General features: G+C 36.9%; 1 protein-coding gene across 1 annotated transcript in view; it reads right to left on the bottom strand.

The window, feature by feature from the left end:
- The window catches only part of oca2 (oculocutaneous albinism II), a 134665-nt gene that overhangs the window by 94685 nt on the left and 27913 nt on the right, over positions 1-12067 (bottom strand). The window contains exon 3 of the mRNA XM_064326993.1: positions 4254-4349. Within this exon, the coding sequence (XP_064183063.1) occupies positions 4254-4349 (96 nt within the window). The remainder of the gene's footprint in view (positions 1-4253; positions 4350-12067) is intronic.

Below are 12067 nucleotides of genomic sequence, written 5' to 3' on the forward strand. Positions count from 1 at the left end.
GTACTAACAAAAAAAAGAAACAGTAAATTATTCAGAAAAAAGAAAAGTACATTTTTTAGCACTTCATTTGATTACAGAAACATTGACAGGTTAGTGGACTGCATTTGTTATTTATCTTGCAAACACTGTTGCTGACCGTTAGACCCTCTTTGTTGTGCTGAACCTCTTGTATTAATTTATTTGAATGTATTTGGGCTCTTTGTTTTTGAAGCCGCTCTAGATACAAGTATTTACTCATTTCCAACCCTCCCCCTTAAGCCTGCACTCAACTCAAACCTTTTACCCACTAACTATCTTAGCTCAGGTTGCGTGGCCAATGTATAATCCCAACAGAAAATACTGAATATTTTTAAGAGTTGAAACAGTGTATGACTTGTAACAATTCACTCCATCACAATCACTTCATCAAATTTTAATTACAGAAACGTTATGCTACCTTTGGAGAAGGGTCAGAGCAAAGAAAGCTGTATATAATAAATACTGATACTGAGCTTACTTGTATGATTGTATGCTAATACAACAGCTCAAAGAAAAAGGTTTTGTTTAACAAGTTATATTAATTTTCACAAAATAATTTCTCAATATCACAAACATCCCTGTTTTCAGTACCTTCTGGTCTCTCCTTTCACAAGGCTTGCATTACCGAGTCGTTTTCTATTGTGATTTGGTGAGCATACCAAAGGGGCTCTTCGACTATTGCTCCCCACAGAATCTTCTTAAGATACTTCAGTAAGTGATTTAAAACACAAAGTTTCAATTATGTTCAAGTCTAGAGATGAAAAAGGCCATTGAAAAACAGTAATTCTGTGGTCAGTAAATACAAAGACTACCATTTCTTGGTTGCTTTGAGGAATGCTTGGGATCACTTTTGGTGAAAAATCCATTTGTAGTAAAAAGTCCATGATTGCATTGAAGAGATGGTATAATTTTTTGTGGGTTTTCTTGATATTATTTCAGTTTTAGTCGATGATATCAATAGGCCCAGACAGGTTTTGTGTGCAATGAATAAAATCTGAGATATATACAAAAGTTTCTAATTACCCATGGTCTACCCTCAATGAAGATAACATTCGATCTTATTTTCGATTGGAGCCATTTTCTGTGGCACTTGTAACCTCCATTCAAAGAAACTGTGGCTGGGCTTCTGATTTCAGTTTTACTGCACTGGTCCTTGGGATTGATAAACTGCTCTACTGGAGAACTGAGGCGGTATTGGCACAATTTTAAAATATGATATTTATGTCAACAATTGTGAATAAATACTATAAATTAATCTGTTCATATGTATAAAATCAGAAACATAAAGTCGCTGTAGTCTTTTCAGTTCCAGAGTACAAATGTAAAAGAAAGGGAGCAATAGCAAGCAACTAGAGCAATCAAGTGGGGGAAATAGCAGACAGACAGTTTTTTAACAAGTTTTGTGGGCAGAGATAATATTACATGTGCAAATCTTTATATTAAAAACTGTTTTGCCTGTGTGTCCTGCAATTGGCTATTGTGAGTTTGACTGTATTGTGTTTTTAATTAAATAAGTACGGAGGAATGTGGATAATGAATAATAGTGAGAATGGATGTAGGGATAGGAAGCTTAAAAAAAAGAGGATGAAGAAACTTTCAGTGCTGTAGTGATGTGGAGCATACCCATGCATAACCATGAATGTAACTTGATGATGGCGTTGGCGTTGATTGGACCTGCCCTCCCAATTACTCAAACAATACTTTGACAAAGAAAGAAGCAGGTATGTGTTGCATCTTGGGTATTGTCCTGAGGTATGTAACTTCAACCATAGTGTGATAAAGAAATCAACACAGGATTGTTCAGACATGCAGAAATCTCAGAAGAAAAGAAATTGATAACATTGAATGATTATTCAATGTTTTAATAGGGTTAATATTCTTTCTGCACATATAATGTGACATGAATGGATAGCAAGGCGATACAAAAGGCTTAAAGTGTGAAGACGGAGAATAGCACGTAAGAACTTAATCCTGAGGGGGTTTTTTAAGTCAATGGATACGTTTCAGACAATCTCAACAAGCTCACTGACACTTAATTCCATTGCATATTATAAACTGATCAAGGCTCATTGTGTAAAGAATACAGAACTAATCCCTTCACATTGTGGAGAGGATGGGTAAAATAATGTGCATTTATTCAACATGCATTTATTTAAAACCTTTCGGTAAGTGATGCCAAATGTGTTGCTGAAAATCAGCTAATTTTAGTCTTGACTGTCCCCGCATCTTACACAGTGGTCTTGGTCATTAAATATTGCTCCACTCTTCTCTGAGTTATCTACCTCAGATGTGGATCCAGGATTTTCTCTAATAACATTTTTTTTAATTCTCTAATAACATATTATTTCAACAAATAATATTGTTAATATTATTTCATAATAATGAAATATTAATTTATAACCATTTAAACTTCCAATTTCGGGGATTTGAGGAAATTGGTAAGCCACCCCATTACAAAACACACAGAAAATCCAATGCGTATCCAAAAAACAGCCAGTAGCCAATTGTCCAATTAGTTTTGGCCCCCTAAAATTGGGCAGTTATATATTTTAAAAAAAGGCTGTAATTCCTACATGGATCACAGGATATTGATATAAATACCCTTAAATTAAATTTAATTAAATTTAATTTAATTTAATTTAATTTAAGAGTAACTGACAGTCTGCACTTTAACGACATATTCATTGTTTCATTTCAAATCCAATGTGTTGTACAGAGCCAAACAATAAAACACGGTCCAAATATTTCCTGACAGCACTCTATATACTATTGTGGTATTATTATGATTACTTTTTTTTTAAATGAATTGTCTTGCCATCAGTAGGTCACTGTAGTGCTGGTTTACAAAATGCTGGGATGACAATAGTTGGCGCTGAAAAAAGGCTACTAGGTACTCTCTTGCTGTCTTGAGATTGAGTACAAACCCCTGGTCATAGACAAATAATTAACAGCAATCTATAATACCATGAGGCTCAGTATGCACTTTTTACACGTTGTGCCTCTCACAACTGAGCTTTTTGGGAGAGTGAATAGTTCCTGCTGCAAAGACTCCAGGGGCTTCTTCCAGATTTCACTGAACTGTACTTATTCATTATCCGAAGTACTTACATAAACAGATGCTTCTGTGGTGCCCAGGTAAAATAGCACTTTTGTTGTGTGCAATGGCGGAGTTGGTTTTAGTTTACTTTAAATTGCCCCAGCGGTGCATGAGACCTGTGGATCTTCAGTCGACAGACCCTATTTATTATTATTGGACAGAAATCTGTGTCCAAAGAAAACTCTATTGGCCACAAAGCCGCAGATGAAGTACACCTTCAATTGCAATAAATGACTCGTTGCAGTGAAGGTCATGTCCACCCACATATTTTCTGGGCTGAATGCTAAACCATGTAATTGCAATTTTTCTCCTGAGCCATACTTTAAAAAAACTATAACAGAAAAATCAGTTGCTGGGGTCAAGTTTGTAAAATAAGCCATTTTAAATTTAGTTTGAAGAGGGAGGTGATAAATCATACTGAACAATATAGTATTTAATGGCTTTCCCTATATAAGTATGAAATGAGAAAAGACTGTCATTGCAAAGTATTTCAAGGTTTTAAAGAAGACCTATTTGTATTTCATGTTGCTGTATCCATGCAATGTGAATTCTGAAATGCAGAAATCTTATGTAAACTATGTCAAAATGTAAATAAATGTGCATAATGTAAATCAAACAGTTTACCTTACAAAGTTTTAAAATGTTGTACATGCCAGTAAATGTTATTTAGCGTTGTGGAGTAGTTAAATTATTCAGCTTTCAGTACTACCATGGAATAGTAAATATTGCCATTTAATAATAGTTACCAAGGCTGGAATGGTGATTCCAAATTGACTGGCTGTAAAATATATGTTGTGTAGAGCTTTACTACTTCTGGCCTTGTTTCTGCCATGCCATGTACAGTGACTGATATTCACGGTCTCTGTAATAAAATTCTGTTGTTCATGAATTCAATATTGTAGATTTGAGACAAGAAAATAATGTAAAACAGACCGCAAATAAACCGAACATGATACAGATACAATAAAAAATTATCTTCAGATTTTTAGATGAGATTTCCTCAGTAGGAGTACGTGCTGATAACGTCAGTGGTAATGTTGTGCTAAGCTAACTCCATCCTTACATTGACCTTGGGGAACAATGGGCTGTGCATTGTGGGGAAAAATTCGATCATACAGGAATGCTACCGGAATCTCACCTGTCATCTGGAGAGAACTTGAGGAGTGGAGTGTTCTCTGTGCGAGCTCCCTGTTTGGATTTGCCCTTGAGGAATTTAATTACATTGAAGTTGTGCCTGGGTAGAGAAGAGGAAACATTAAATATAGTGATATATTGAAAAAGTTACTGATGAATACAGTATGTGGTCCATCACTTAACCAAAGGAAAAAAGCCAGTCATTCAAAAAGTGCAAACGGTAACTGCAAACTTGTGCTCAGAAAGCATATGCAGCAAAAGTCTGAATAGCAGCATATAGCATATAGTATAATAACCAATGTAGTTATTGCTATGCATGCACAAGTCTCTGTTCATTAACATGTACACAATTATTTTTCCTGGGCTTTTTCTCCCACATTTGGAATTCCCAACCCTGTGGCCATCAGCACTCATAGCAGATTCCATACCAGACCATGAGGCCCATCCACGCACTAGAACAGTGCTTTAACAGGATAGGGTGCCCAGCAGCAGACATATGGCTATAATGAATGCCCTACAGCTGTTATAGACTTTAATGTCCAGTGCAACAAACTAGCATGAATGAGAAAAGGACCTGAGAGAAACTCTTAAATACACATGTAGTCTATTTGGCAACCTGGCTGGATCACAGAAAAATGTTTGCTTCCACTGTACATAACTCATATAAAGTTAAAAAAATACTGGGCTACAGAATAACTACACAAAATGATGAGAGCAGACCAATTTTGGTTGATCATGAATACTGATAAACTAAACACTGTTGCAGGTTTAGGTCATTTGTTACTTTAGAAACCTACAGGTTACCTTTAAAGCACACTGCAATTGTGATAAACTAATTAGAAAATACAGCAATTTTATGAGCACAGTGCTATTGGGACTAAGGGGATTTACTCTTAATCTTGTTCTGCACCCAGGAACTATATACAGCTTTTTGTTAAACCCGTGCTAGTCTCCAAGAAAATGGTACACTGCAATCAACCCCCCCATGACAGACTTCAGTGTTTTCTGGCGATGTTGGTGTTGATGTAGTTTTTTGTAAAATGGCTATATGCTTGCAATCATTGTTTATACAGACACTGAAGAATATAGAATTCATGTTGCTGTTTCACTTCACAATGAGGTCATTACAGACTCACCAAGAAGTCCCTGAGGTTTCTCTTTTCTTTTCTTTACTATACAGAAACTCAGAGCTCTTCACCTTCGGGAAGGCAGGACCCTAAAGCATTTTCTTTTGCAGCTGTACCCGGGCTTCTTTTCAACAGGTCAATCTGACTGGCAGAAAGGGGCCTGCCCAGGAACTTATGGCTCCTCAGTAATTGGTGTGCAGCTGGTAACCACGGTGACCTTCTGTGCTTGAGATGTCCATTAAAGCATTGGTCCCACCCTGCTGCCATCCCATAATACTGGGGGGCATCTACAGTTACACAGAAAGAACAGCTGTGTACAGACCCTTACACTGTAGTAATTCACAATGTATGGGTAAATATAAATATAAATATTATTGTAACATATTTAAAAATATACAGCTGTGAAATATATTCATTCATTTTATATAAAGTTAAAATGCATTCCAATATATTTGTTTTCTAGGCAGCAGTGTTGCCTAATGGTTAGGAAAGTGGATTGCAACTCCAACACTGTAGGCTTGATTCCCAGGTGGTGTCTTTCTGTCATGCCCTTGAGAAAGGTATATAACCTGAATTGCTTGAATATAAATGGATTCTGGATAAGAGAATCTGCATCTGCTAAAATGGGACCTACTGGATGATGTATCTGTTGGACCGTTTTTTGTGTATGTGGGGGGGGTGTAAACCTTCACAGTTTCAATCTTTGACTCCCTCAGCAGTATTCAGTGTTTTATCGCTAGAAGGAGATAAGGTATTTTAATTAGTCACAGGCACTTAATGACTACGCTTCTGCAACACTGATGTCACAGGGCTCAACCAATCCAAATGCCTTCCCCCCGATCCCCATCTCCTACACACACAGTACCCCCTTCCGCATTCCACCAATAGCAGCAGGGTGTGCCAATCATTCAAATTACAATGAGTGACTTCTGTTCATAGGAGATCCTCCATCCATCCAACCACTATCTATACGCACTTAATCCTGGGCAGGGTCACGGGGGGTGCTGGAGCCTGTCCCAGCGTGCGCTGGGCGAAAGGCAGGAATACACCCTGGACAGGTTGCCAATCTATCGCAGGCACAGGAGATCCTACAGCAATGAAAATGTAGTATGATGATGCCTGCCTGACCACACTGCAACATAGTTCCCAAAAGGAAACAGAATGAAAAATGAAATATGAATGTGTATGATCTACAGTCCTACATGTCTGTGCACGCTTTTTTGCAATAAGATAACACCACATCCGTGACTTTAGTGAAAGCCTGTGTAAACAGGAAGAGCTAGAATGTGCACAGAAAAGATGCTGATTGATAAACTAAGCCTAAACCTGAAAACATGAGTGTAAGATTCATGAGTGTTTATTTGGAGCATTGTATTTTTGAGGTTATTTTCTTTATATTTTATTTTTTCTTTTTTGTTGGGGGGTGGTGATTTTTGTTTAAAGGACCTTGAGGTCTTCTGACGAATCTCCCTCTTTTGCATACAAAAAGGAAAGAAGAACTTAAAGTTACTGTGATTACTGCAATCTAGCCTAGATATTGTAACCTTTGATGTTAAATTATTTTTTGAGGCCATTATTAACTATTGGCCCTTCAGGGCTCTCATCTTTCCTGATTGGGTCTTGATTCCCGGGATGCAGTGACTCATTACAAATCCAATTTTGGTCTTGGCCAGAGATAAAATAATTCAGGTTCAAGTTGACTCATGTGGAGCTGAGAGAGAAGCCCCAGCAAGTGTCTGAAGGGCAGCGCTCACTCAGAGTACAGGCTGAAGAGGGATAGAAGCACTGATACCTTAGCTTTTAGGAAATGCATAACATGTTATGTCTCAATACTCAGTTCAGATTAGTTTTGCCATGCCTTTGATGACAGGCAGAATCTCACATCTCTCATTCAGCTTTGTGAGTTCATAAACAAAGAGTGAGACATTACATTGTGCGCTATCAAGTATTTGAGCATTTCCAGTCTGAAACCTTGGGCAACTCACTAACTCATGTATTGTAAACCTCAGACATTTTAATTAATTGCCTGTTTTTGTTTTTCCCTGCACAGCAAAATGGTTATTGTTAAATCAACTCTGATAAACAGTACATTTACTTAAGAGTACATTTTTAGGGCTGGCAGCATGGCTAATACTGTTATGCGACTCTGGTGCATGGATGGGCCCCACAGTCTGGTATCAAAACCAAACCATGCCAGCAGCAACTGTGGTCGGCCGACATGCAAGGAAACATACGATCGCCTCTGGCATAACCAAAGGAGTAACAGCTGGGTAACACAATCGCTAGCTGTGCGTCACCCCTGCAGGACTGCCAGCCACAGTTGGCACTGACACAGACAGGCTTCAATCTGAGACCACTGGGCTCATCCATGCAAAAAAAATGTATATATACTTTGTGTGCATTTTAATTCCTTGTGGACCCATATGAACAGAATTGAATTAACACTGCATATTTTACTGCATTTATTTCATCTGTCGTCGACCATAAAAAACATTTCACCTATCCGTTGCTGTTTGTGCAAGCAATTAAGCAATTAAGGGCAATTGGGGGGAAACTTACTTCAACTGGTAATCACAAAAGCTAAAAATGCACTCGCTGACACAATATACAGAAGCGTCCCCTGGATGTTGAAGCCACCACACTGGGAAGAAATCAACAAGAACTCAGTGGGCGCTCTGTACGAAGAGGACCAATGATTGCCATTTAATGTACTGGAGTAACATCCAGTACTCAATATCGAATGAGTCACCATGCAGGGCATCCTGAAAACAAGCTGGCTTAGTGCAAGTACAGGCAAGCTGTATTTACTGATTAAACAAAAAGCACTTCCACACTGGCCACATGACAGCAAGGGGATCGATGTAAGAAAACATAAAGCAAATGCATGGCCAGTTCATACAAGATTATAGGTGCAATTTGGAATTGCATGAATTTTAAAAATGTATATCTAAATGTACAGTTAATAGTTGTAATAAAACTGTTCAATTTGTAATAAAACATTCAAGTTATCGCTTTGTTTATTTGTCTCTAGACCTGTCCAACTAATCGTAAGTTGTTTCAGGGGGTTATAATTGATGGTGTTGTTCCTTCTCCTACCTCCTGTGATTATATAATTTGTCTGCTTTCCCTAGCTCTGAAGTTGGCTTTGTAACTGTAATCATGCTCATTTTTGAAACTGGATCAACTGCCAAGAGGTACGGAAAAAAAGTCAGACAGCAGCGTTCCAGGCTGTAAAGCAACAAAGAGAGAGGGAAATACATTCCATTTTAAATATCCCCATGGCTACTTTATATTTAACAGATACAATCATCCTGAGCCAGATTTGTAAATAAAGCAGAAACCATTCAGATTACGTATTTTTACAAAGGATACAACAACAGAGCCCGCCTAGGTACCAAATCTACAATATATTAGTTACAAGTCCTCATCCTTAACCATAACATGACACTGTTGTCCCATACTCTAGTCACGCTCATTTTACAGAGATAACTATAAAAGAGTACAGTTGCCAATTCAAAATGCACAGCAGCAATACATAAATGCCATTACTGCTCTCATTACAAAATGAAATACACTTAAATGTATTGAAAATACATGAAAAATAAATGTGTTTTTTTTTTCTAAATATCTAAAAAAAAAATGTGTCATTGTATATTGAAGTGTTGCAATATAATTCTAACTTTGATGTATTTTATTACAATATATTGCAATATTTTCTATTTCCATAAGGGCAAGCACTCTGTGCATAAGTTATGATTGCACCAAATTACACAAAAATATGTTATTACTGAAGAAAGAGTTCTGCTCAGCTGAAAGCTGAATTCCTGTAAAAACACCCAGAGGAGTGTTAGGCTAATTAAAATGGAAATCACGTGGAATAATTGCTATGAAATAAAGTGATTCCTTCTTAATTTTGAAGAGACGCCATAGTCCTAGTTCCTTATAAATATGTATTATTTTTATTATGCAAGTCATCATCTTGCTCGTGGAAAACCACATGACCCTATGGGTCAGGTCCCCAACTAGCTTCACATACTGCACAAATGTGCTCCCACACATTTTTTTCTTTCAGAAATACAGCTACTCACACATGCAGTGGAGTTAAATTAATGTCGTATATCATAAAGATGAACAATCTTCATTAATTTCAAATGAAAACATCAATGAGTGAATCCAGGTGTAAATAATTAATGAAACCTAAATCATTATAAAGAACACTAAACTCGTTTATACTCATTTAAAGATAAACAATATCCTGCCTTACCATAATGTGTCTGCTCACATTTGCATTTATTTCTCACTTGCTCCTCACTCTTCCGGTGTAAAATATTACCAGGCTCATGGAAACTTTTATTTTTACTGTGTTAGTTGCAAACCGGACATCCTTGCTTGACTTTCATGTAAGTCAGTTGTTCTATCAGCTAACAAGAGAAGCCCCTATCTGAAATTTTATTAAATTCATCAATCTGATAAACCCTTATGAAAATGGAAAATGCTGCAATATACATAAATAAAATACATTGTTAAAATCCTAAAAAGGTACTGCAACCCTTCACAATATCTTTGTGAATATACAAATTATTGCTGTTTTAAGATATCGTAATATAATGCTGTGAAATATATTTATCATTATATTTTCTGAAAAGGCCAATACATTACAGAATATTCTGTGAAGGACCATTTACAGAGAATGCAGAAATCACATTTTACTGAGGCTAAACACATTCTCGAATTATTCATCGCAGTACACCTACTTCAGTTTTACTTTTCTTTCCAGAAACGTATGAAAAATAGCATGCAGAAATGTCCTTAAATAAAGGAAAGAAATTCTGATCTGTGACCTTTTTTATACTTAAAGGTTATACTGATCCCAACATCTTCATTTATATAAAATTGTTGATGAGGTTCCTGCACTTCATTGGCTATTATCTTTTTAATGAAATAAGCACCAAAGACTGTGGCATAATTCCCTGTCTGAACTAGTGCAGAAAAGTAGGTGTTGTGATTAGGCACTGTATAGTCTAAAAGCAAAGCCAAGAGAGGGACTGAAAATGCATCAAACCCTGCTGAGGCCAATTAGCAGACCCTCTCCTCTAATCTTTTAATCCTAAACGGACCCCACTCTAATTCATTGTCAATTTGGATCAAAGCTTCTACAGCATCGGATGGGAGTGAGGCCTCTCATTGTACAAACTGGGTCAGGTAAAGCCAGAGGAATTGAATACATACTTGCAAACCTTATAGTTTGCTCAAAGAAAGTGCGCTTTTAAATACTCTTGTAGATACATAGATACATATAACAATGGGATATGGGAAATCTATCTTAAAACAGTTTCATAAAATTGCAACATTTATGATATGGAAAAGTAAACACTGGCTTGAAATACACTGTCAATTTAGGCTAAATATTGTATTTGTTGTGCATGCTGTCATGCTCAACTAACTAAAGTACCAGCTGTCTGTTAGCTGAACTAACATTAGTTTGCCAGCTAGGTAGCAAGCAGCTATCTACCCAGCTGTTTTAGCTGTAGCTAGTTAGCACACAAGATAAGTTGATGGATTTATAAAGGATTGAAAACTGTAAATCTCAGGCAGCTGCCTCAAGCAGTTGAGAGGTATGCAAATATTAAATATTCCATCATGACTAGGGGTTTAATTTTCTAAGGAGGGATGAGTGATTGTGGGATGAGTGGTAACTGGATACCAAATACCTGACGGTCAACAGTAAAAGACTGAACCTTTGTCTGCGCTCAAAGCAGTTTACAGCAAAATATGTGCATCACCTGAAAAGTTATACCTGGGGCATCCATAGCAGTGCATAACAGCAATGTATTTAAACAGGAAAAGAAAATCCCACTGAGATTGAAATCTCTTTCTTATGGGGGACCTCACATGCAGTAGTTTTTTTAAAAAATATTATAATAACAAGACATAACAAGTGATAAGACAAGCTATGTCAATATAAAATGGTTAAACAAGACTAAGATTGAGATTAAATATCATATTTGCATGAATTAAAAATTAAAATATAATTAAAAGGTGTGATGGGATCAAATCTGGACAGTACCAGTGCCAAGTGTTGTTGGGTTTCACAATTGTGAGTTGTATGATTACACTAAAATTGTGGAGCACAGAGCCAATTCAATAAAAAAATATATATGTTTTTGTCCCAAAGATTACGTAACTCACTGTATTTCTGCTATTTTATCCAGGTTTATTGTGTTTTTATACTTTATTTTGTTGTTTTATTTTGCTGTATTTCTCAGAATATCCTTATTTTATATCTAGGGGAAGGCACTTTGAACACAATTTATGAGAAGTATTAAATAAATCAAAGCGCACAGCATTGGCCAGGTACAAAGAATTTCAGTGAGAATTTCCCACCCTTTATCCCTGAATACTAACTTGTCAATCAAACACCTACACACTGTCCACCAGCATAAGCTGCATCACTTCTACAGTTCTCCGTGATCTCCAGAGGTGCCTAACAGGGTTCATGTCAATCGAGTAGGATTGTCCTTCACAATTTCCAGAGGTACAGTGCTCTACAGGGTCATGTACTTAGGGTAGTCGTCCAAAGTCTCTTCCCTATTTTATTGCATTGTCTGGATTCCTCACAATTTAATAATGTGCTGTGCAATGCCTTTGTGCCCCTTCTCCTGACACAGTACAATCATACATTTCCCAACAA

The sequence above is a fragment of the Anguilla rostrata genome, chromosome 3 (assembly GCF_018555375.3).
Source record: "Anguilla rostrata isolate EN2019 chromosome 3, ASM1855537v3, whole genome shotgun sequence".
Taxonomy (NCBI): domain Eukaryota; kingdom Metazoa; phylum Chordata; class Actinopteri; order Anguilliformes; family Anguillidae; genus Anguilla; species Anguilla rostrata.